Source organism: Somniosus microcephalus, chromosome 2 (genome assembly GCF_052327205.1).
Source record: "Somniosus microcephalus isolate GS21.2 chromosome 2, FLI_Smic_1.0, whole genome shotgun sequence".
NCBI lineage: Eukaryota > Metazoa > Chordata > Chondrichthyes > Squaliformes > Somniosidae > Somniosus > Somniosus microcephalus.
The window spans coordinates 21468133-21494415 of NC_140988.1; the positions used below are offsets into that span (position 1 = coordinate 21468133).

The window sequence follows — 26283 nt, forward strand, 5'->3', positions numbered from 1 at the left end:
AGTCCGTGTCTCAATCATTCACTGACTTAACACTCCTCACCCCCCTACAACAAGGCTAAAACAAACTGGAGTGTGTGGAGTTCCATTTGAAAGATCCAACAGAAAAAAGCTTTATTTTTGAACGTGTGAAAATTGAGATGGTGTTCACTTCTACATAAGAAATAGGAGCAGGGGTAGGCCACTTGACCCTTCGAGCCTGCTCCGAATGAGATCATGGCTGATCTTCGACCTCAACTCCACCTTCCCGCACTATCCCAATCTAATCCTGATCAAAACACTCTCCACTTTTGATCTACCGCTCCAAAAGTCTGGAGGTGCTGAGCAAATTTAACAAACTGCGTGGGGTGGGGATGGGTGAAAAAGAGTGGGTGGTCATTTGACCGCGATATCGCTATTAACCAAAATCTACTGCCGGAAGTCAGTGGAAGAAGTGGCCTTGCGACATGAACATTCCCGCTAAGCTGCGCGGCTGCCGCGCAGGCCGCCACTCGCCGGCTTTCCCATGGAAGATGTCTCGCACGCACGCAAAATTGCGAATGGGCCGCGCACCCAAAAAAAAAATTAGGGGGAACATTGCTTCTGACTGCAGCACACCAGAGTGCATAATGCAGCTCAAAAACAGAGGCAATAGGCTGCACTTGCAAGGGCTCTACATAGAACTGCGTAGAAATTACACTGCGGAAACAGGCCGCTCGGTCCAACCAGTCCGTCTTGGTGTTTATCCTCCGCACAAGCAGTAATCTTAATCCCAGTACCCGCCCTGTTCCCATAATCGCTTTATCCCCCCTTTCCCCTCAACCGATCTATCTGGCCTATTCTTCAATGTTGACATGGGCTCTGCTTCAATCACTAACTCCAGTAGTGAATTCCAGAGCCTCATAGGTCCCCACAGAAAAAACTTTCTCCTGCGCTCTGTCCTAAATCTTTTGGATTCGATCTTAGATCCATATCCCCTCATTCTAGACCCCCTCAACCACAGCAAACAGTCTGCTTTTCCTATTCTGTCCCAGCCCTCTCTAATATTAAATCCCTCTGTTAAATCCGCTGGTACCTTCTCTGTTCTAATGATAACAGATCCAATTTTCCAAGTAACAGGGAGGACTGCAGGGTCACATCTACTCATGAAGTTTCAAAGTCTCATTAAATGATCTCAGTACTCCTCACCAAGTAGAAGCTGACAGAACCCAGACATCATTCATCCACCTTCCAAGCGACCACTACTTTTACATAGTGTGGAACACAAATGATCAAAGAGTTATCCGAGAAACTATAAAGCACTTCCCTTTCCTTCCTCAAATCCTTCAGGTCCGAAGGGTGTATTGGGAGACCTACTCCCAGGCCTTTGTGATTGTTGCCCCAAAACTGGCCATTTGGAATTTTAAGGACCAGCCTGGGATGTCCCTACACTCTTCTGCCCCCTCCCCGTGCAGAGTACCTGGCTTCTGCACAATAGCACAGCTCAGAGTGGAAACACGAGGTGCACTGAATTACCACACCAATCTGTTCCATGACGCCACAAATTGGAGCGCCACCATTTTGCCCCAAAGACATGATAAACTCTGTAAAGAGAAGCCGTGCTCCCTCTATGCTCCATTTTGCTTGAAGTCAATTACCTGAACGTATTTTTCTTTTTAAAGTTCTCAGAGAACATTTTTAACAGATCTAACAAACATTAGAATTTGTTATTGCGCACAGACCTTTACTGAAATGGCTTCTGCTCCTGATTTAATAATACAGCAAACAGCACATTGAATGAAGGAGAACCATTTCCTCTTAGTGGGGAGCTGCTGCATGACCTCAGCCATGATCTCATTAAATGGCGGAACAGGCTCGAGGGGCCGAATGGCCTACTCCTGCTCCTATCTTCTATGTTTCTATGATGTTGGTGTAAATTTATTGGATTTTAAATTATGTTTCACAGCAGCTTTCCAATGGGGCTCCGTAACTAGTCGCTATGAGGTGGGACAAAATAGCTCCCGGTGACTCTCCCTCTGATTTTCCGCCTTTCCCTCCCGGAAGGTGAGCTCCCCCCGCCTCCCAGAGACGTCTCTTGTTGAGTTGAACAGCCCTAAAGCTCACTCAGTTCTTCTCTCTGACAAGGGAGATCCGCATTGCACCCAGGCCCTTGGACGCTCATCTTGTGTGTCGAGGATGATCAGAATACTACACAAAGGATATCGAAGCAGTAGAGAAAGTACAGAAAAGACTTAGCAGAATTGAGAGGATGCAACTATCAGGAAAGATTGAGCAGCCTGGGCTGTTTTCTATGGAAAAGAGAAGATTAAGAAGAAACCCGATATAGAGATCTTTAAAATTATGAAGGGATTCGATAGGATGGATATGGAGAAACTGTTTTCGCTTGTGGGGCAGTCTAGAACAAGGGGGCATAAATATGATAGCCACTAATAGATCAAATAAAGAATTTAGGAGGAATTTCTTTACAGAGTGCTGAAAATGTGGAACTTGCTGCCACGTGAAGCAGGGAGCATTGATGCATTTAAGGCTAGGCTTGATACATACATGAGGCAGAAGGGAAGAGCAATACGGGGGCAGAGTGGGAAGAGGTAATTAGTGTGGGAGGAGGCTCGTGTGAAGTAAAAATGACCGACATGGCCCAGTCGGGCCGAATGGCCTGTTAGAGAGTGGGCTGCACAGAGTGATCCTAAATGGAGTGCTTCAAGACAGAGTGCTAATTTGGGAATTTGGAGAGGGTGGGAATTCAGAGGGAGGAAGAGAGCGAGAGGAGTGGCTGGAGATAAAGGTAGGCCCGAGAGCCCGGAGAGAGTGCGAGCGTCAGGGAGCAAGGTAAGCGACGTCAGCGCAAAGGAAGGAGGGAAGGAGCTGAAGAGAAAAAGAACAAATTGGTGAGTAGCTGGTGATTGTTCTTTTTTTAAAGTCTTGAGTTTATTTCTGTTAAGTTAGTTAATAATCTATTAAGTCGAGGGATGGCAGGGCACCTCAGTCCCGTGGAATGCACATCTCGTGCCATGTGGGAAATGCAGGACACTTCCAGTGTCCTGGACAACCAGGTGTGCAGGAAGTGTCGTCAGCTGGAGGAGCTCGGGCTCCTGGTTTTAGAGCTTGAGCAGCGGCTGGCATCACTGCGGTGCATCCGTGAGGCTGAGAGCTACGTGGATAGCATGTTTCAGGAGGTGGTCACCCCGCAGCGTAAGGGTGTGCAGGCCAAGAGGAAATGGGTGACTGCCAGACAGACAAGGAGGATCAGTGCAGGAGTCCCAAGTGCATCTCAGTTCAGGTATAGTTGAGATAAATTCCCACTCGGGGGAAAGGCAGGGCAACTTAAGTTGGAGCTCCCTGGATGATGAAAGAGATGGAGAATATGATGAAGCAGAAAAAGAGTGAAGATGACAGGTTGCAAATACATTTGAGAATCAGGCTATATATAGAAAGGTCAGAGGAGAAGTGAAAAAATAAGAGGGGCAAAGAGAGGGTATGAGAATAGAATGGCAGCCAACATAAAAGGTAATCCAAAAGTCTTCTATAGGCGTATAAATAGTAAAAGGGTAGTAAGAGGAGGGGTGGGGCCGATTAGGGACCAAAAAGGAGACCTACGCATGGAGGCGGAGGGCATGGCTGAGATACTAAATGATTACTTTGGATTTGTCTTCACCAAGGAAGATGCTGTCAAAGTCATAGTGAAAGAGGAGGCAGTGGAGATACTGGATGAGATAAAAATTGATAAAGAGGAGGTACTAGAAAGGCTGTCTGTACTTAAAGTAGATAGGTCACCAGGACCGAATGGGATGCATTCTAGGATGCCGAGGGAAGTTTTGGAGGAAATCATGGAGGCGTGGCCATAATCTTCCAATCCTCCTTAAATACGGGGGTGATGCCAGAGGACTGGAGAATTACAAATGTTACACCCTTGTTCACCCAGCAACTACAGGCCAGTCAGTTTAACCTCAGTAGTGGGGAAGCTTTTAGAAATGATAATCAGGGACAAAGTTAAGAGTCACTTAGATGAATTAAGGAAAGCCAGCACGGATTTGTAAAAGGCAAATTGGGGGAAAAATTGGGTTGCTTTGCGCCTCCCATTAGCGCTCTAAGAGGGCCTCATTAATAAGGGAAGGCCTGCAATACCACGGCATGTAGCACCATGATATTGACTCGCAGCGCCCCAAGAGGGATGCGGGGCGCTTCCAGTAGCACCCCGCTTCCCTCTTGGGGCGCAACCACTCAAATTCCGGTGCGGGGGCACTAATTTTTCTGGGGCTAAAAGTAGCGCCCCAGTGAAGTTAGTGCACCAAATGGGGCGCTGCTCAATTTTTAGCCCAATATATTTAACTAAATTGATCGAGTTTTTGATGAGGTAACAGAGAGGGTTGATGAGGGCAATGCGGTTGACGTGGCGTACATGGACTTCCAAAAGGCGTTTGATAAAGTGCCACATAATAGGCTTGCCAGCAACATTGAAGCCCATGGAATAAAAGGGACAGTGGCAGCATGGATACGAAATTGGCTAAGTGACAGGAAACAGAGAGTAGTGGTGAATGGTTGTTTTTCGGACTGGAGGAAGTTATACAGTGGTGTTCCCCAGGGGTCGGTTCTAGGGCCACTGCTTTTCTTGATATATATTAATGACTTGGACTTGGTTGTACAGGGCACGATTTCAAAATCTGCAGATGACACAAAACTTGGAAGTATAGTGAACAGTGAGGAGGATAGTGATAGACTTTAAGACGACATAGACAGGCTGGTAAAATGGGCGGACATGTAGCAGATGAAATTTAATGCAGAAAAGTGTGAAGTGATACATTTTGGAAGGAAGAACGAGAGACAAGATAAACTACAGGGTCCAATCCTAAAGGGGATGCATGAACAGAGAGACCTGGGGGTCAATGTGCACAAATCGTTGAAGGTGGCAGGGCAGGTTGAGAAAGCGGTTGAAAAAGCATACGAGATCCTGGCCATAAATAGAGGCATAGAGTACAAAAGCAAGGAAGTTATGATGAACCTTTATAAAACTGGTTTGGCCTCAACTGGAGTATTGTGTCCAATTCTGAGCACTGCATCTTAGGAAGGATGTGAAGACCTTAGAGAGGGTGCAGAAAAGATTTACAAGAATGATTCCAGGAATGAGAGACTTCAGTTACGTGGATAGACTACAGAAGCTGGGGTTGTTCTCTTTAGAGCAGAGAAGGTTGAGAGGAGATTTGATAGAGGTGTTCAAAATCGAGGGGTCTAGACAGAGTAGATAGAGGGAAACTGTTCCCGTTGGTGGAAGGGTCGAGAACCAGAGGACACAGATTTAAGGTGATTGGCAAAAGAACAAAAGGCGACATGAGGAAAACTTTTTTACGCAGCGAGTGGTTAGGATCTGGAATGCACTGCCTGAAAGGGTGGTGGAGGTAGATTCAATCGTGGCTTTCAAATGGGAATTGAAGAAGTACCTGAAGGAAAAAAATTTGCAGGGCTACGGGGAAAAGGCCGGGGGAGTGGGACTAGCTGGTGATCTTGCAGAGAGCCGGCACAGGCTCGACAGGCCTCCTTCTGTGCTGTAACCATTCTATGATTCTATCTGTGCTGTAGATTCTATGTAATTCGATATAATGTGTAAGAATTGTACTCAGATGGTGTGTGACAAAAAAATGCAAGTTAATGCCACTTTCGGGGTGCGCTCATTATAAGAAGTCAATACAATCGGGATTCGCCCAACATTTCAATCTGTTCGAGGCTGCACCATGGCACACAAACATATATATACCCTACAATACAACGCTTGGGCTGAAGGTGCAAAGTAGTGGTAATCTGTGTACTGAACAGGTTACACCAGTAACTGCTGTCAAAATAAGTCACCGAGAGAGACTGGCCTGCGATCATTTGGCTACCAAATACTGAATTTTAATCAACATGAATAAAGGGCTGTAGAATTTATTTTTTCCGCCCGGGCCAGTGATCAAGAGCCTAGCTAAAGTTACAATGTACGACCTGCTAATGGGGCCTGCAGTGAGGCAGCAAGCCCCGACTTTTACACACACCACATTCTCTCACTAAGTGAGCAGTTGTTGGAGTCAGGAGTTAGCAGGCTTGCTAGTGGCACCCAGGTCTCATTCACCTGCCGAGTCAGAGGAGAGTTACACCGCAAGCTGTAAACTGATCCCTCTTCTCAGCAGGTAAACGCGAAAGATACCGTCCTGCTGTTTCAGCCCTGGAAGCAGCTTGTGTGCTTTTTGTATTCAGTTAGAGCTTGTGGTGTCTGTGAATTACATCCAACGCTTAAAAGGGGAGGGTCACAAATGATACTCCACAACAACTCACGAGGCAGCTCTCGCACACACACACAGACCACTAATGAGCATCGTCACGGAAACAATCAAGTCATGCAAAGTCAAGGGTCGAGACTTACTGAGTCAAGTCATTTTCTGCATCAGAGAATTTGGGCTGCGAGAAGCACCCGTACACAAAGCAGGCCATAGCAGTCAGATAGGAGATCTCTCGTCACCATGCACTTCTAAATTCAGGGCCCATGTGACTGGTATTCTGCTTATTAAGTTGCATGCAGCAGAGATCCTAAACCCTGCCTGCTAGCCTGGAGGGAGAGAGAGAGAGAGAGAGTGGGAGAGAGAGACAGACTCACACACTGCACACTCAATCAGCTCCGATGGACAGGTCACATTGTCCGCATGCCTGATACGAGACTCCCAAAACAAGCGCTCTACTCGGAGCTCCGGCACGGCAAGAGAGTCCCAGGTGGGCAGAGGAAATGCTTCAAGGACACCCTCAAAGCCTCCTTGAAAAAGTGCAACATCCCCACCGACACCTGGGAATCCCTGGCCCAAGACCGCACAAAGTGGAGTAGAAGCATCCGGGAAGGCGCCGAACACCTCGAGTCTCTTCGCCGGGAGCAAGCGGAAGCCAAGTGCAAGCAGCGCACGTCAACCCAAGCACCCCACCCACCCACCCACCCCTTCAACCACCGTCTGCCCCACCTGTGACAGAGATTGTAGGTCCCGCATTGGACTAATCGAACTCATTTTTAATGTGGAAGCAAATCATCCTCAGTTCCGAGGGACTGCCTAAGAAGAAGATGCTTACAGCATTACAGCCCTTGCGACAATTCTTATGTGATAATTGCCATAAAGACTGGCCACTTAGTTACATGTAGTATTTTACACTCGTGGGTCTAGAATATCGATTGCACTCCACAATGACACCCAAAGCAGCACATTGAGATCCAAATTTACCTTTCTCGGATATGTTCACACTGCATTGTTGTCACTAGGATTAGAAAGAAAAACTTGCATTTACATAGCGCCTTTCATGACCACTGGACATCCCAAAGTGCTTTACAGCCAAAGTACTTTTTGAAGTGTAGTCACTTGTAATGTAGGAAATGTGGCAGCCAATTTGCACACAGCAAGCTCCCACAAATAGCAATGTGATAATGACCAGATAATTTGTTTTAGTAATGTTGAGGTATAAATATTGGCCAGGACACCAGGGATAACACCTCTGATCATCTTCAAAATAGTGCCGTGGAATTCTTTAAGACCACCTGAGAGGGCAGACAGGGCCTCAGTTTAACGGCACCTCCGACGGTGCAGCACTCGGTATTGTGGAGTGGGACTTGAACCCACAATCTTCTGACTCAGAGGCGAGGGTGCTACCCACAGAACCACGCTTGAGTATCATTACAGGAAGTGAGTGATGGCACATGCTATACACACAACTTTGAGTATGATGAGCATGTGGAATTTCAACAGTGATAAAGTACCAAGTGTAAAATCATATTTTGTCCTTCCAAATTTGGGTTGTGCCTGAAGAGAGTATTCTGAGCTATATATCACTATGAAGTTTTGGTGGTTTAAGGTCTGTCGCCAGCAAGAAGAGGAAAATTAAGCCATTTAGGACAGAGATGAGGAAGAATTTCTTCACCCAGAGAGTGGTGAACCTGTGGAATTCTCTACCACAGAAGGCGGTTGAGGCCAAGTCTTTAAATATATTCAAGAAGGAGTTAGATATATTTCTTAGAGCTAAAGGTATCAAGGGATATGGGGAGAAGGCAGGTACGGGGTACTGAGTTTGGATGATGAGCCATGATCTCATCGAATGGCGGAACAGGCTCGAGGGGCCGAATGGCCTACTCCTGCTCCTATCTTCTATGTTTCTATGACCACTGGTCACTCCTCAACTCCCAGAGATTAAAAGGGCTCTCAGCATTGGACACAGTTCAGTCTAGCTCTCACTGGCCACTAGCATTTACTTTTGAATGGTCTTCCGTTCCCAAACAAAACCAAGGTCTCAATCTAGCGCTTCCAATTCAATACTAAAAATTCCAATTTTTAGATTTTCAAATATAAAAGAACTACCCAATAAAATATAGGCTTTACTTCCTGCCTTTTTAAATTCTGGAATGCATTAAGTGGATCAACGTCAGTAGTGGTGAGTGGTCTACATTTCCACTTTTAACATAAGAACATAAGACATAGGAGCAGGAGTAGGTCATTTGGCCCTTCGAGCCTGCTCCGCCATTCACTAAGATCATGGCTGATCTGATCTTGGCCTCAACTCCACTTCCCTGCCCGCTCCCCATAACCCTTGACTTCCTTACCTTTCAAAAACCTGTCTATCTCCACCTTAAATATATTCAATGACCCAGCCTCCACAGCTCCCTGGGGAAGAGAATTCCAAAGATTCACAACCCTCAGAGAAGAAATTCCTCCACATTTCCGATTTAAATGGGCGACCCCTTATTCTGAAGTGATGCCCCCTAGTTCTAGATTCCCCCCACGAGTGGAAGCATCCTCTCTGCATCTACCCTGTCAACGTTATGGGGAGTGGGCAGGAAGTGGCTTTGAGCCCTAGATCAGCCATGATCTATTGAATGGCGGAGCAGGCTCGAGGGGCCAAGTGGCCTATTCTTGTTCCTATTTCTTATGTTCTTATGTTCTAAGCCCTTTCAAAATCTTATATGTTTCAATAAGATCACCTCTCATTCTTCTAAACTCCAATGATTATAGGTCCAACCTGCTCAACCTTTCTTCATAAGACAACCCCTTCATCTCCGGAATCAACCTCGTGAACCTTCTCTGAACTGCCTCCAATGCAAGTATATCCTTCCTTAAATAAGGAGACCAAAACTGTACGCAGTACTCCAGGTGTGGTCTCACCAGCGCCCTGTACAGTTTGTCACACCAAACACTCTCAAATCAGCTATAGCATTGGCCAGGTACTAAGTAACGTTCCCTCTATTCTGAGGGGTTGATTTGAACCCTTCCGGCCCAGCGGAAATCGGGCGGGTAGTTAAAAATCACTCGGGTTACTTACCCCACCCTGGAGAGGCCAGCATCCCACCCTCCATGATTTGAGTCCACTCTACCGAGCAGGCAGCAAGGAAACTCGTCCACAAACTGGCGGGATCCTCCATGACGCCATCGGGACCCGACTGCAATTTTAACTCAGGCCTGAGCGGGGAAGCCGCAGTGGATTTCGCACCATCTTAAAGTGGTCAGTAGAGGAAGAAGCTGAAAAAGGGACTTTTTTCCCCCCTCTGATCCACCCAGTCTGTTCTTCCCGCTGACTTCCTGCGCAGGAAATGGAGCGGCCACATGTTGGTGAGGCCCAGGTGTTCAAACGGCCCGGGCCTGATTTCCACAGCACCACAGCCTCACCTCACCGCCCAAAACCCACCCGGAGTTAAAATCAGAGACTTCTGTCTCAACAGTGTGTCTTAACCCGAACGTCAGAATATCCCCTATTGCACCAGTGAGAATTTCCACACTTCCACCCCGCAGCCCACCATCCTTCCGACTTCTCTCAGGGAGACTGCCAATCAATCGGTCCCCAAATGTTGGCCAAGTTTGTGTCCACTGGGCTGAAACTGCTAAACTTATTTCACAAAGGATCAGTCAGGCTAGCAGGGAGAGAAGAGTTTCACCCCCATCAGCTGGACTGGATGCGAGCCTGGGTTCCACGGGTGATGAGACAGTTGTCAATCCAGTGCTTTGCCAGGAATCCCTGCAATAACTAATCATTAGGTAGGCGGGTAGAGTAAATCCAGAGTTACCCCATCCAGTCCCACCTGGAAAAAAACTGTAATTGTTTGTTTGACACGCACAGATTTTCAGCATTCAGGTTTCAAGGGTTAGCTACGTTTCTCCTCCCCCAAACACTCTCAATTAAGAAACAAACTACTGTGATGTGTCCACATATGGGCGAGGCCAGAATGTGGGGCCATAAATATAAGATAGTCACTTAAAAATCTAATAGGGAATTCAGGAGAAACTTCTTTACTCAGAGTGGTTAGAATGTGGAACAGGGAGTGGCTGAGGCGAATAGCGTAGATACATTTAAAGGGAAGCTAGATGAGGGAGAAAGGAATAGAAGGATATGTTGATGGGGTGAGATGAAGAGGGGTGGGAGGAGGCTCGTGTGGAGCATAAACACCGGCGATGGACCAGTTGGGATAAATGGCCGGTTTCTGTGCTGTAAATATTTTGTAACTTTGATGGCGCCATATTGTACCTTCACTTCTCACTTGGTAACAATTGCTCGAGTAAGCCCGATGACACCTCCCTTCAGATCACCTGGGGCAAAAGGCGTGATGGTGAACTGGTCACGTCTGCCACCCTCTTGTGGGCACCCTAGAACATGCGGTCAGGTCGCTGGGGAACACCTATGAACGACCCTGACCACCCACCGCTCCGCGAAAATTGAAACCCTGGTAGAAGAGCGCAGTGACTTAATAGTGATTTCAATTAAACAACTTCTTCTGTGCATAAGTAAGACTGAGTAATGGAATCGAATAGAAGATAACACTCGAGCAGTTAGCTGAACTCGATGAGACCTACCTCTTTGACCAAGCTTTTGGTTATCTGTCCTAGTATCTCCTTGTGTGGCGCAGTGTCATACTTTGTTTGATGACGCTCCGGTGAAGCACCTTGGGATGTTTTCCTACGTTAAAGGCGCTATAGAAATGTAAGTTGGAGTAACACATTCCAGCAAAGGAACCACTCCCACAAATCAACATGTCGTTAGCATTCCTCAAACGCCGTCGAGAGCCCAAACCATTCGGGAAGCTTCCCGTGGGCAGGTACGGAGCAGCAAAGCCGGGGAACGGTTCATGGGCCTTTCCTCTTGACTGCAAATGGCAGTGGCACTCTCAACATTCCACTTCTGCCCAAGCCCGCACAGGTTGCCCCAAATACCTTGGAATCATTTGTCACAGGAACAGGAGTAAACCATTCAGCCCCTCGAGTCTCCTCTACCATTCAATTAGATCATGGCTGAACTGCACCTTAACTCTATTTACCATCATTTGCTCTATATTCCTTGGTACGATTACCCAACAAAAATCTATCGATCTGCCTTGAAAATTTCAGTTAACCCCCCCGACCCCCAGCATCCAAAGCCTTTTCAGGGGAGGGAGTTCCAGATTTCCACTACCCTTTGTGAGGAACAAGTGCTTCCTGATTTCTCTCCTAACCGGCGAAGCTCTAATTTTAAGATTATGCCCTCATGTTCTGAAATCCCCCATCAGAGGAAATAGCTTCTCTGTATCTGCCCGATCGAATCCCTTTATCACTTTAAGCACCTCGATGAGATCACCCCTCAACCGTCTAAACTCAAGGGAATACAAGCCAAGTTTATGCAACCTGTCCTCATAAATTGAACCCTTTAAGCCCCGGTATCATTCATTTCAGAAACTGTTAAGATAGTGCGATGAGGAGAAGCGAGGGGAACTGAAGGGTCCTTCTGGACGGATGAGCTAGGATGCCTTCCTAGTTAGTATCGGGGTCGGCAGCGTATGGCAAAAGCCAAACTGGACCTCGAGGACAGGAGAAATCAATAAGAAAAAGTAAAAGAATAGGATAATAATAAATTCTCCACCTCTCCATGACGTACAATCTTCCACAAGTTTGACAGTGTAGTCGACAGAAATGGAATGTTCTGCTTCTGCCTATTTTAAAGACGGCAATTTATAGCATCTCCCCGAGAACAAGGCGGTTATTTCTAACTGGTTGAGAGCGAGGGTAATTTAGTCGGTTTATTCACTCATTGGTTCTAGGGCTTTGAGCAGCGAGAGACACTGCTGTCCAGCTTCAACGGGGCAAGCTTTCAACCTGGCGTTCTGAAAAAGTATCTGAACACCCTCACCGACCTGGCACAGCTCTGCACAGCCGTTTACACATCCATCGCCTGAGCAATAAGGTGCTTCTGCTTCTCACATTCGCGGCTCTTGGTCAGCAAGGTGTTCGAAACATCCTCTACCATCGAGCTCAATCCAACGTTCCTTCCCAGTTGGTGCTGATCTCAACAAGGACATGCTCAGCAAAAAGTAAAGAACAAAATGGCTCGTTTTTTGTAAAAAAAAACACGAAACATAACATTTAAGTCACGTGGTGCCGTACCTGCTGTGCAAAGTAGTAAAACGCGACATGACAGATTGCTCTGTGTTGTGATATTTTCACACACCTCCTCCAGCGAAAATTGAAGAATGTAGCTGTGTACACCCACACTGCACAGTGAGAGAATCACAGACCACACTTGCAACACTCTGAAACATGGGCACTGTAAAACTGCACAGACGCGCACTCTGTAATACACGCTTAACTCGCTTTTCATTATCTCCAGTACTCGACACAGTGCTGGGCCCAGACCAAGCTGGTTTCCGCCGTGGTTGCAGCCCTTGTGGCCAAGGACTCGCCCTAACCACTTCCATTGGACAGGGTGTTCAGGAGAAACCCAAAGCCAGGTCTCGCCTTCCTCGAACTGACAGCAGCCTATGACACTCACTGTCTGGTCTTCTGGCAAAGATGTCCTGCCACATTGGGCCACCTGATTGGTTGAATTACTGCTATGGGGCTGCGGTTCCAGCGTACACATGGCTGACTGCACCAGCTCCTGGAGGTTCCCAAAGCATTGTCCTCCCACAGGGATCAGTTCTAGCGTTATGCATTTTTAATCTGTACATAAATGACCTCCCTGTGACCTGATCGCAGAAATTCATCTGTGCTGATGACAGTACCTTTGCTACTCAAGCTAGTGACTTTTCCAGCCTGGAAACTGATGTAATAAAACTCACTACACACTTGGTTTGAGCATAAAGCAAGGCTTTAATCAACTTGTTTCAGAACATGGAAGTCGAGTTGTATTTCACTAGCTCCTTGTCTTACAAAATGTCCCTGGCAAGCTGGGGCCCATGCCCGAGTATTTATACTCCTTGGACAGCGCCACCAGCTGGCCGTCCAGCGTTATTTCATAAGTAGTTTCTTGATGATGACATTTATAACAGAAACCACACTCACTAATGAAAGCAACCTAATGGCGGAGTGCTGCCTGAAATGACGTCATCAACCAAATACCACAATGTCCTCCACCTGCCTCTCATGAACTCACTACTGTACCATCTTAAATGGTCAACTCCTCAAGCACAATGCTCGCCCTGTTTACATGGACCTCACCCTTGGCTGCTCACTAACCTACAAAACCCATCGACTGAAAACTGCCGAGAAAGTCACAACCCAAAATAACCGGATCACCAAGATTTTCCGGCTCTGCCTGGGGAGCAACAGCCTCCACTTTACGCTCATCTACTCGCGTACTTTGCTACTCAGTTGCGGAATATTGTGTTCCATTTGGGCTCGCTCACTGCACACTAAGCTGGTGGATACTGAACTGCACGCTACAATGCGTCTTGTGTCAGTCACAGCGCACCACTTCCCTCCCCTGGTTACCAGTTCTCTTCAACATAACTCCTCCAAATCGTCATCATTCAGATGCAGTAGTAAAACTGGTGTCAAAGATCACATTGCCAATTCACTATGATTTGTTCTGTCCGCCAACAGCTCCATTCGAGACACCCAATATGGTCAACCTGTCCCCTTTCCTTGACTTTTCCTCACCAACTGGCTGGAGTGGAGAGTGGAGTGCAGATGCTTCGATAAATCACCAGATCATCTCCGCCCCGACAGACCATCAACCGGGATTCAACTGGACACTTCTCAACCGCCATCAAACTGGACAGGGACAGTGCGCCTCAAATATTCACCTGCGTGGGGCCACTGTAATCTCAGCAAATGCAAACCATGTCCCACGTCGTTGAATCACTCCCACTAACTGAACTATCTGGGGGACTCCGCGCCTTGCACGTCTCCGATGACAATACTCTAAAGATGGCTGGAATAATATGCCGAGTCCGCATACGGGTAAATAATGATAGAAACTGGCCGCAGCAGCAACAACAGTGCTTCACCTTTTTGACACGCAACGCGGCTCCCGCTGCAAAGGGACGAGGGCCCTGAAACTCGCGGGGGGCGGGGGAGGTTGCTCCGCCGGCATAAGCGGCAGAGGAGCAAACCACCCATCCGCTTGTAGCACGCGACGTAGCTGCCATCTCAAATCTCAGGGTCGGGGACATTGGCACGGTCAAGGTTGGGCGTGCTGCAGGCGCCCGCTCCGATTGGACAGCCGATGTCAGAATGCTGTCTTGCTGTGGAAAAATGGGCTCGGGGAGGCTCTTACTGGGCTGAAGGCAGGCTTGCGGGTAAGTTTTTTTGTTTGGCTCCTAAAGAAGCAATTTTCAGATAATTGATCTATCCGATTACCTTTCTCTAGGGAGCTCCTGGGACCTCGGCGTTCCTCACGCCAGCTTTCCAAGTCCCGCCGCGGCCTTTTATGGGTGGAGTTGGCGGAATCTCCCTGGACCACCATCAGACATGCCCCCTTCGCACGTGGAGGAGGGCAAGAGGAAGATCTAGCCAGAGCTCGCTCTTCTCCCCTCCACCCACTGGTATTTGAAGAGACAAGGAATACGATGCAGAACCCTGACAATCAGGTTCCACTGCAGGTTCCTAGGCCCAACTTAACCCCGCCCATCCCGGGCAGAAATGGTCCTCTCTGCCCTCCTGAAGCCTTCATTTTGGTGGAAAGGGGGAAGAGGAAAGAGCGAGTACAGTCACTTGTCACTTTTGTAAGGACGGCGTCACAGGAAAATGACAGAACATTGGATTTCAACGCAACTGCTGCCAACTTATTCTTTTGTAAACGTATAAAGGTTAGTAAAACTCTTTTCCGCAACCTACTGCCACTTTAATACAAGGAAGATTTAATAGTAGGAGAGTTGCCAAATGCAAAGTTTCTGAGGCAGCGACAATCCATTTGAACAGTAGGGTCTTCTTGGCGGCACACGGTATTAGTGATTCGGAGCTTGCCGTTACCGCAAGGAGTGGTGTAATCACCAGTGGCACAAGAATTACTGACACGTCGGGAACACCACCTGTAAGCGTCCGGCATTGTCTTCAGCATTAACTGCAGTGAGTGTGTCCCGCCGTGTCTCATTCCAGTGAGTGTGTCCTGCGGTGCCATTGGACCAAGACCTTGCTCTGTCAAGCCCGTGTGGTAGCTGGTGTGCAACGGCCACCCCACGTTAAAGGAATTCACGCACAGGCATCTTCCACCCTTTAAAATGAAGTTCGGGACCTGGAACGTCAGGACCACAACAGCAACAGTCGTAGTGCTCCCCACCTGTGACAGAGACTGTAAGGTCCCGCATTGGACTCATCAGTCACCTGAGAACTCGTTTTTAGTGTGGAAGCAAGTCATCCTCGGTTCCAAGGGACTGCTTAAGAAGGAAGAAGAACTGCAGTGAAGGCGAGCAGTATAAAAGAGGCGCAATAAAAGGTTAGCACCAAAGGTTAGCACCAACCTCCAACCTAGTTTTCCCATTCAATGCAGTAATAAGGACATGTTTGGCCATTAGACTTTTGTCCATTAAAATATCTGGCTTGGATTTTCTGGTCAGAGTTTGTGTGCTGGGTATTCCCCTCCTCAGCAGGACAAGACCTCAACTGTGTCCCCTAATCTCAACTGAAAACCAGTAAAGCTGTAGGCACACTCTGTCCACAGCTCAGCCATCACACATCCTGTGTCATGCACTGACAGCATACAGAGTTGAACGGATTAAATGTCCTATTTTTAAAAAAAACAGCAACGAATGAAAACTCAGTTACTACGAGGAGTGGGCAGAATCTACCGCAACAAATGCAAACTGAAACTATCGAAGTTGCTCAAAATGCTTCTAAATCTCATGCACCATTTTTTCCTTTCTCACAATCTCAAAAACCTGAGGCTCAAAATAAAGTTTCTAACAATAGAAATACTTTTTAAATTTCACAATAACATGATAAAACTTACCGATCAAATTGGCCTTTGTGTCTATGAATACTTTCATTCAACTTTTTACTGGAGGCCTCAGTGCTTCTCCAAGGTCATGATTCCGAGAATGATCACTCAGATGGTTGATGGGAATTACCAGTATCAAGTCAGTCTGCAATTCTCAGAATGCTGCAGTTTGAATGTATGCAGTGTAAAGAATCTCCCAGCATAAGGCAGAAGTCTCTCACTGTTACAAAGTGTGTTTTTTCTCGGGCTTAAATTGTAGTTGTTTTTCCAAATGTTTGAAAACAAGTTGAACCACAATTATTAGACTATTTTTCCCTATCTCTGTAATCTCTACCAAATCTCCGAGATCTCTGCGCTCCTCTAATTCTGGCCTCGTGAGCATCCCCGATTTTAATCGCTCCACCATTGGCAGCCGTGCCTTCAGCTGCCACGGCCCGGAGCTCTGGAATTCCCTCCCTAAGCCTCTCTCTCCTCCTTTAAGATGCTCCTTAAAACCTACCACTTTCACCAAGCTTTTGGTCATCTACCCGAACATCTCATGTTGCTCGGTGTCAAATTTTCATTTATATCGCTCCTGTGAAGCACCCTGGGACGTTTTATTATGTTAATAGTGCTATATAAATACAAGTTGTTGTTGTTGTTGTTGTTGTTGTAAGGTTTCACGGAAAAATAATTTTCAAGTGCTTAGTTTTTACTTGCCGGGGAGAGAGAGAGAGAGAGAGAGAGAGAGAGAGGCTGCTGAGAGGAGAGGGAGACAGAGAGGCACAATTAAAGCATCAGGGTTTTATTCTGCCAATTTGAAAACAATCATCATGTCTATATATAGGTGTATTTATTTTTCTCGGTGCAAATCTTAAAACACATAGAAACATAGAAAATAGGAGCAGCAGTAGGCCATTCGGCCCCTCGAGCCTGCTCTGCCATTCAATGCGATCATGGCTGATCATTCAAACTCAGTACCCTGTCCCTGCTTTCTCCCCATACCCCTTGATCCCGTTAGCCTTAAGAAATATATCCAACTCTTTCTTGAATATATTTAATGTATTGGCCTCTACTGCCTTCTGTGGTAGAGAATTCCACAGGTTCACCACTCTCTGGGTGAAGAAATTCCTCCTCATTTCTGTCCTAAATGGCTTACCCCTTATCCTTAGACTGTGACCCCTGGTTCTGGACTCCCCGACCATCGGGAACATCCTTCCTGCATCTAGTCTGTCCAGTCCTGTCGGAATTTTATAAGTTTCAATGAGATCCCCTCTCATTCTTCTAAACTCCAGTGAGTATAAGCCCAATCGACCCAATCTCTCCTCATTCATCATTCCTGCCATCCCAGGTATCAGCCTGGTAAATCTTCGCTGAACTCCTTCCATGGCAAGAACATTCTTCCTCAGATAAGGCGACCAAAACTGCACACAATACTCAAGATGTGGTCTCACCAAGGCCCTGTACAACTCTTTTCACGAGCTGCAACAAGTGGACTGTGGAAAACCGTACAATAAGCTGCACCTAGATTTCTAAAAGGCATTTGCTGGAGTTGCACAGAAAAAAAAGCTATTAGCCAAGTTAAAAGCTGTGGGGGATTCAGGATAAATCTTGGATATGGATAAGAAATTGGCTGAAGGGTAGAAAACAACATATACTTGCTGGTTCATCAGACTGATACCTGGGATGGCAGGAATGACGTACGAGGAGAGATTGGGTCGATTAGGCTTATATTCGTAGAGTTTTGAAGAATGAGAGAAGATCTCATTGAAACTTATAAAATTCTAACAGGACTAGACAGACTAGATGCAGGAAGGATGTTCCCAATGGCGGGGGAGTCCAGAACCAGGGGTCACAGTCTAAGGATAAGGGGTAAGCCATTTAGGACAGAGCTGAAGAGGAGTTTCTTCACCCAGAGAGTGGTGAACCTGTGGAATTCTCTACCACACAAGGCAGTTGAGGCCAATTCATTAAATATATTCAAGAAGGAGTTGGATATATTTCTTAAGGCTAAAGGGATCAAGGGATATGGGGAGAAGGCAGGGACAGGGTACTGAATTTGGATGATCAGCCATGATCTCATTAAATGGTGGAACAGGCTCGAGGGGCCGAATGGCCTACTCCTGCTCCTATGTTCTATGTTTCTATGTTAGTGGAATTGCATGTGGGTAGTGGAGGAGGGAGGAGTACGGAGCGAAGGGTGCCCCAGGGATTGGTGTTATGACTGTTGTTGTTAACTTACATCAGTGACTTGGACTCGGAAACCCAATGCAAACTGGTCAAGCTTGCAAATTATACCAAACTAGGAGGGATATGGAAACAGAGGAAGCAGCTCAGAAACTACAGCATGAGTTGGGCAAAATGTATAAGTGTATCAAACAATAGGAGCTAAAATCTAAAGCAGACACGTATACAATACTGCACTTAAGGAGGAAATGTGGGCAACACACGTGCTCCATGAATGATGCTGAAATAACTCTGGATGAAGTTGACCAAGATCTAGGAATCTTCGTTAATGCAACACTCAACACGTCCAACCAATACAGAGTAGGAATAAAATGAAGCCAATAGGATGCTGAACTAGAATAGCCAAAATAAGTAGAGTGCAAGTCAGAGGAAGTAATGAGCAAACTGGACAATGCTCTGTTCAGACCACACCTTGAGTACCAGGTTCAGTTCTGGTCACTGAAACAAGAGCGAGACATTCAAGCACTGGAAGCAGTGCAGAGAAGCGCCACAAGGCTAATGTCTAGTCTTAGAGGTGTGAGTTATGAGGAATTTTCAGCCGGGAAAGGAGGCGTCCAAGGGGTGATTTTATAGTGTGATAAACGATAGTAATTGATAGGGAAAAGATAAATCAAGGAAAATATTTCAAATTGAATTGTGAGAGTAGGACAAGGAGACACTGATTCAAACTAGTAACAGGCAAATATCGAGAAATTCTTCACACAGAGAGTGATCAATACTTGGGACGGACTCCTAAAAGTAGCAGCAGGGGAGAAAACACAGAAATCAATTAAGAGCCGATTAGATGCTACAAGTGGGGAGAAGGACTTCAAGGTTATTCTGGATGGATGAGCTAGGATGGGTTGAATAGCTTTCTACCTCGAATTATCTTTGAATTCGAAAACAAGCTGGAGCAGCTTTGAGATAAGAGTTTTATAAGAAAACTATTTGGTGTTCTTCAAAGCAGGTACAGAGGAGGAGGCTGGTGAAGAGAGACAAAGGGCAGGATTTTCATTGGGCCGTGGAGGCGGGATTGGAGGCATGTAGGGGGTTAAAATCCTGAAATCGGAGGTGCTGACCCCATCCCGCCTCCATGCCAGTTTCAAAGGAGGCGGGTACCCGCCCCGCACTGGGACCCGCCTCCCCGAGGCGGGAAGGGGATTAGTGCCAATTAACTGCCTGTTAACAGGCAGTTTTTTTTAGCCTAATCCCTATTTTTAATGCTGAAGTGTGGGATTCCCGACAGCTCCAAACCACGCCAAGTTAGAGGAGGCGGACCGTTGGGATGAAGGGCTTGGAGGGGTCGAGATGTCCGGTGTTCAGGTGAGTGATGGGTGCATGAGTGCAAAGGTAAGTGTGTTTGGTGTGTGTAAAGTGTTTAAAGAAGTTCTCCTAACCTTTGCTTACCTTTACAGCCTTCCTTCCTTCAGGTCTCGGGAGTCCCTCATCTCAACGGCACAGAAAGCAGAATGGCTGCGAGCTGTCAAAAATTGCAGCATTCAGCTTTCTGTTCTGGAGAGATCTCTAAATCAGCCTGAGAGGAAGAAATTAACCTGGGAGTACAGACTGTCAGTGTTTGACAGCTTCAAAGAGCTGTGAAACGCTGATATTTCATCTGTCAAAAGATCTTGACAGATGAAATGTCAATCTGTGACGTCACCTGTTGCCGGGTGGCCCTTAACTGGCCTGCTGAGTGGGCTCAACAAGGTCAATCAAGTCAAAATCGCGTGGGTTGGCTAGAACTCGATGGAGGCGGGACTACAACCCCGAAAGTTGTAGTCCCGCCTCCTACCCGCCTCCTCAATGAAAATCCAGCCCAAAGAGACAGAGGCCATGATTAGATCTCCTGAGCTTTATTTTGTTTATAGATAATTCAAAATCAACAATTCTCCACAGAAAGATGTATTTATGCAGCTGTGCTAGCTCTTTATCAAGCTATCCAACTGCAATGGAAACATTAATTATTTATTTTCCTGGAACCAATTAAAGAAAGTTGCTTCACTGCCTGTCGGCAGATGCCTTGCACATTTCTTTCTATAATCTACACACTGGAGATGTGCAGTCCTCCTCCATTTCCACACCCAAGCACCACCCACCCACCTCCCCTACTCCTGCAATAGATAATCTCTGATTCAGCATCAGCATTACCACTGGAGATCCAATGGCAATATATTGCATATGGCACATCACGGGTGTCCAAATGTCACACTCTGTTACAGATGCAAAACAATCTAAAATGTTCTAGGTTCTTAGCTGGAGGCTTAAACTGACAACCATGTTCCAATTTTCAACGTTCGCCAACCAAGCAGCAATTAAACTCTGAATGACCGTGGACGTACTTTGCTTAATAAGTAGACTCCGTGGCCTTAAAGGAAGAGAACTCCACCATACCAGAAGAGCAAAACATTCCGCCTTACACGGTTTCATGGTCCTTTCCTAATAAAACAGTGCGTCAACCAACTTATGAACAACGCCATGGGAGATCCACTAATATAATTAAAAATGGGACACACAGTGCACAATTGCTATCTCACACAATTCAAATGCCACATTTCTGTGCCACACTTAAAAGAGAAAGCACGAAGAAACAGAAACAGCCTTGTGGGATGTTCAAAGAAACAATCCAGGATCACTCTGGAATCAGAATGTCAACCTCTTAATTAATATCAATGACAATTTAAAAAAAAGACAAAGTTGAAATTTTGACCTGCTGCTTGATTGGTAATTAAACTCTGAATTAACTCACTTTATTTAAGAATTGTTTATTAAACAGCAAATAGATCTTGGGGGCCTTAGTGGGGACACAAATCCACCTTAGCAGCAGAATAATAGTGTGCATTATACAACGTGGCACTCCAGAGCTCAAACAGGCTATCGACTGAGTCACCGTGAGCAAACTCCTGGGAGATTGGCATGTTCATATTTACATTGGATGGACAGCAGCAGAAGCAACAGCCCTCTAGTGCATTAACAATTATCAACCCACAGATGGCCTCTTTGTCAAACCGATGAAAGACGGTGGCTCCTTTAACACAATTAATTTGGGGCCTTATTTCAACATTGGTTTTACAAGTGGATTCATTTCTTTTTTTAAGATACGAGATTATGTATGGATCTGTGGTATTTACTGTGATAGCTATTTCCTTGGCAGTTCAATAGAAGGGGAGGGAGAAACAGGCTTACCTCGAGGTAGAGGGCTCTTTCCGCCCCTCCTGGTACAGCTCCAACAGCTGAGGTGCTCCATTTACAACGGCACTCGGAGAAGGTTTATGGAATATATTGTCCGACGCGCTGCTGCTCGCAGACTCCTCCGACCTGCTATCCGAAGAGTCAGTTATGTCCATAACAAGGCGCTGCGATACTCTACTGCCAGAGGCAGCCTCCGAGACCCCGTGCTCCAGGAACTGGCTGCTTTCTTTGATTCGCTGCTGAATCATGGGGGTGAGAGGCATTTCAAAGCTGAAGCCACATTCGCTCTCGTCCGTGGAAGAGATCACGTCCAGGGAGTCCAGGCTGTTGTACGAGGTGCCTTTCAGTCGCTGGCATTCCATAATATGCTCAAACTGTGAGCTGAAAATATCCGTCACCTCACTGGGTGAGGTCCATGCACACTCAAATTCTGGCTTGTTTGTTACTGCCAACATCAGTAAACTGGGGAGACAAGAGTCAGATATACAGTTAGGAAAACACAGGAAAATCAGCGCATTTTACTTCCAAGTCTGAATACTCTTGCCTAAAGTAGCTCCAGAAAGCATCGCCTACATCTCACCTGTTAACTTTTCTCAGCAGTATCTGTAACTCTTGGAACATCACTATTCTATTCAACAAATATTGCAACAGTACATCCTCGTACCATAATCTCAACATTGCAAATCTTCATGAGGCTCCTGTAGTGCCCTTGAAATTACTGTTATAATTAAAAGATTTTTTTTTAACTTGATAACATAAATTCTCTTCTCCAATAAACACATTGTTTTTGATCATTTTGCATTTTCTCTCCTTCCATTGTAGGTTTCCTCATTCCGTGCACAGCCCGCCATAGACCAGTGCGTGGTCAGCAGGTGGTCAGCCCAGGCCAGACCAGAGTAGTCAGACCAGCCCAGCGAGTGGTCGGCCCACTTCTGTCAATGTTGCACTGTTAAGGCCATTCAGGGAGATACTGCGCAAAGGATTGGGAATTGATTAATCTTTTAGTTTTCCCTTTGTCCCTGTCTGGGAATACCATGACTGCACTTGGTATCCCAGCTCAGAAGGCGTCGTTAGGATCAGGAGCTCACTGGGGAGTCACAGACCCCAACCCAAGAATGAACACACAGTAACACCTTACCTTTTCCTACCCTTCCTCTCCTGAAGATGCCAACTCTTCTTGGGATATTGTCCCACGTGTGCTGGCAACTCTTCAGTTCATTGCACAAAAGGCCATTCTTCATGTGTGGAGCCCAATCAGCGAGCAGCACAGCAGGGGGGGTGGAGGGGCAAACCTGGTCTTGTCTCGCCCAACATACACAGACATACTTTTCAGTTGCGTTCACTTGATAGTCATCAGGAGCTGGGACAATAGGTGATTTGTCTCCTCTCCTGCCCAGCGGCAATCTGAGGGTAAATTTAGTGCCGTGGCTATCCGGTAACTCAGTGCAGATCAAATCTGGGATTTTCCTAATCAGCACAGCTCAGGCACACACCAGGCAGTGTGCTCACTCAACCATTGAGAGTCTTCTATCAACAGCCCTTCCCACGTAGCTGAGTGATTTCACCTACATCACTAAGAATGGTGGTATTCTAAGCTACAAGAAATTGTTATTCCATCAGGTGACAAACATACAAAATTGAGGGGCAGGATAAGACCAGCTGGTCCATCAAGCTTGCCCCACACTCATGATGGCTGGAGCATCATGACTAGACACTTCCCATCCTCCCACCTCCAAAGCCATGTAATCTCCTGGGAGAGGCATGAAAACAGAGAAAAAGGTGCAGTATGGTAACCATGACATAAAGAAAAAGGGCAGCACGGTGGCATAGTGGTTAGCACTGTTGCCTCACAGCGCCAGGGACCCGGGTTCGAATCCGGCCTCGGGTGACTGTCTGTGTGGAGTTTGCACATTCTCCCCGTTTGCGTGGGTTTCCTCCGGGTGCTCCGGTTTCCTCCCACAGTCCAAAGATGTGCGGGTTAGGTTGATTGGCTATGATAAATTGACCCTTAGTGTTAGGGGGATTAAATACGTGGGGTTACGGGGATAGGGTGGGATATGTGTTGGTGTAGGGGTTACGGGGATTGAGTGGGATGTGTGTCGGTGCAGGCTCGATGGGCCGAAATGGCCTCTATCTGCATTGTGGGGTTTCTGTGATTCTGTGAATGTGGCCCCACAAACCAGGTCAGACATTAATCGATGTCGCAGATTTGCAACTCACCTAACTTGGCAAAAGTTTTTATTTTATTTTAACATTCCTGCATAAGCAAACGGGGGTGAAGAACTCTGAAACACCTGGCACAGTTAGTAGCATGCCAGACACGTCACAAGATCAACAGAGACCATGACGACTTATCATTTTTGGACCAAAATAAGTTTCATTAGTTTTACAGACAGCAATAGCCTTCCCGTCCCAGGGCCACCAGCACAAGTGGGCACAGTTCAGACACGAGGGCAATCGTGTGTTATTGAATAGGTTTGGTCACAAACTCCGGTCAACTAAATTGGACAAGTTCCTAAAGCCAATTGGTATTTGGCGAGGACTTCTGAAGTATTTGGGCATCATTTTTTCAAAACAAAGTGAATGAATATGTTTTTTTATGCACAGTTCAAATACTCCGTACTTAAAAAACCACTCAAGCGTTCTGGTTTTACTGTTGAGATATTAACCCTCTAATTTTTGCTCCATCTTGCTCTACTCGAGTCTCCTTGATGTAAAACCTGCCTAGTTATACATGCAACATGGGAGCAGAGGCACTCGTAGCAATGTGGCATCATGAAGTTACACACGCACACACACCCCAATGGTAGCATGAATTGGAATGTAGGTTGCTACCGTCCCACCACAATTCCAATGTCACCGACGACGATCTTTATGATGTCACATGAGGGCGAGTGCTAAGCAAAATGTCTGCTCTCAGGCCAGCAGCTCTAGAATATAAATCAGGGCTAAATAAAGGCCGATCGCGAAATACCAGGAAATGTGCCAATATCTCTGGAACACTTGAGCCAACTGTAGCACCTGCACTACTAGCCCGGTGAGATTAGGTAAGGTAGGACAGAACCAGGGATCAAACTTGGAGCTCCGCCCCCCGCCCCACCCAACAGATATAGGAGGGGAAAAAAGTGGCGTCACCCACGGCTGTTTCCACGCATCTCGCGGCAGCTGGCTCGTGGGTGGCATCCCAGAGGCCTCAGAGTGCATCGCTTGCCTGTGCTCTCAGCCCAGGGAACCTGGGAGAGTGACAGTGAAGAGGAAAAAAAAAATCACATGGAAATGGTCTAAATAGGCAGAATATCTTCACAATTCAACAAAGTATAGTGACTAATTCAAATAATTTTTCAGGACTTTGTAACCACTGCTCAAATCTCCACAACATCCACTAACCAGCGCCTGAATCACCACATCATCCACTAACTAACACTGGATCACCACATCATCCACTAACTAGCACCCGATCACCACATCATCCATTAACCAGCATCCAAATCGTCACATCATCCACTAACTAGCACCCAATCACCACATCATCCACTAACTAGCACCCGATCACATCATCCATTAACCAGCGCCTGAATCACCACATCATCCACTAACACCGGATCACCACATCATCCACTAACTAGCACCCGATCACCACATCACCCACTAACCAGCGTCCAAATCGCCACATCATCCACTAACTAGCACCCGATCACCACATCATCCATTAACCAGCGCCTGAATCACATCATTCACTAACTAGCACCCGATCGCAACATCATTCACTAACTAGCGCCTGATCGCCACATTCTCCACTAATTAGCATCCAAATCACCACATCATCCACTACCTAGCGTCCAAATCACGTTGATCCACTTACTAGCGCCTGAATCTAAACGTCATCCACTACCGCCTAAATAGCATCATCATCCACTAACTTGTCCCAAATCTCCACGTAATCCACTAACTAGCACTTGAATTGCCACTACATCTACTAACTAGTGCCCGAAAGGGCAATCCATCCACTAACTAGCGCGTGAATGGCCACGTCATCCACTAACTAGTGCCCAAACAACGTCATCCACTAACAATTCGGTGTTGCACAGTGCACTAGTTCATAAATGTTTGAACTTAGGAACAGGAAAATCACACCCCCACCTACTCGTTTTCTCAGAATGTTCCTCAACCCCTTCTCCCTTCAGAAAGGGAACTAACTTCGCCTCAAATTCACAACTTCTGTCCATTCACTGGTCTCCACTGATATAAAAAAAAAAATAGTTGAAAATAAGTTTATTTTTTTTATTTTTTTTTTAAACAAAGCTCTTTAATTTTGTTATAGAAAAGCAATGGCCTGGCTGCTACTGGTTTGAGCCTGGGCCAGATGATTAAAAGACAAACTGGAAATACTGCTCATGAAAAACTTATGAGGAAGTAGCTTTGGCAGATTCCGGAAACATCTATGACTAACGTGCGGGCGAGTGCTTCTGGTGCAGATTGTTTATAATCACTATTCCAAGCAGCACACCGAGTCAGGCAGGATCGTGGACATGGATCATGAATAAAACATTAAAAATGGACCTGGCTGATCTTGAGAGAGATGGGATCACCAACATTAACTTGTTAAATAAAAGAATAAAGAGGGAAAATGCTGGAAATACACAGCAGATCCCCCCCAGCCGCCTGTAGCCATGGATACCGGCCGAGTCAGCAGTGCCCACCCCCCATCACAGGCAAGATTTATGGATCCAACGGGAGCTTTAACTC

General features: G+C 46.5%; 1 protein-coding gene across 2 annotated transcripts in view; it reads right to left on the reverse strand.

The window, feature by feature from the left end:
- The window catches only part of psd3l (pleckstrin and Sec7 domain containing 3, like), a 410104-nt gene that overhangs the window by 163339 nt on the left and 220482 nt on the right, over positions 1-26283 (reverse strand). Inside the window, exon 4 of one of the 2 annotated variants that reach the window (XM_086007314.1) lies at positions 21532-21999. In XM_086007314.1, coding sequence (XP_085863440.1) covers positions 21532-21999 — 468 coding nt within the window. Of the gene's footprint in view, positions 1-6367; positions 6535-21531; positions 22000-26283 lie in introns of those variants that run through there. The other variant, XM_086007324.1, reaches the window with a different exon arrangement.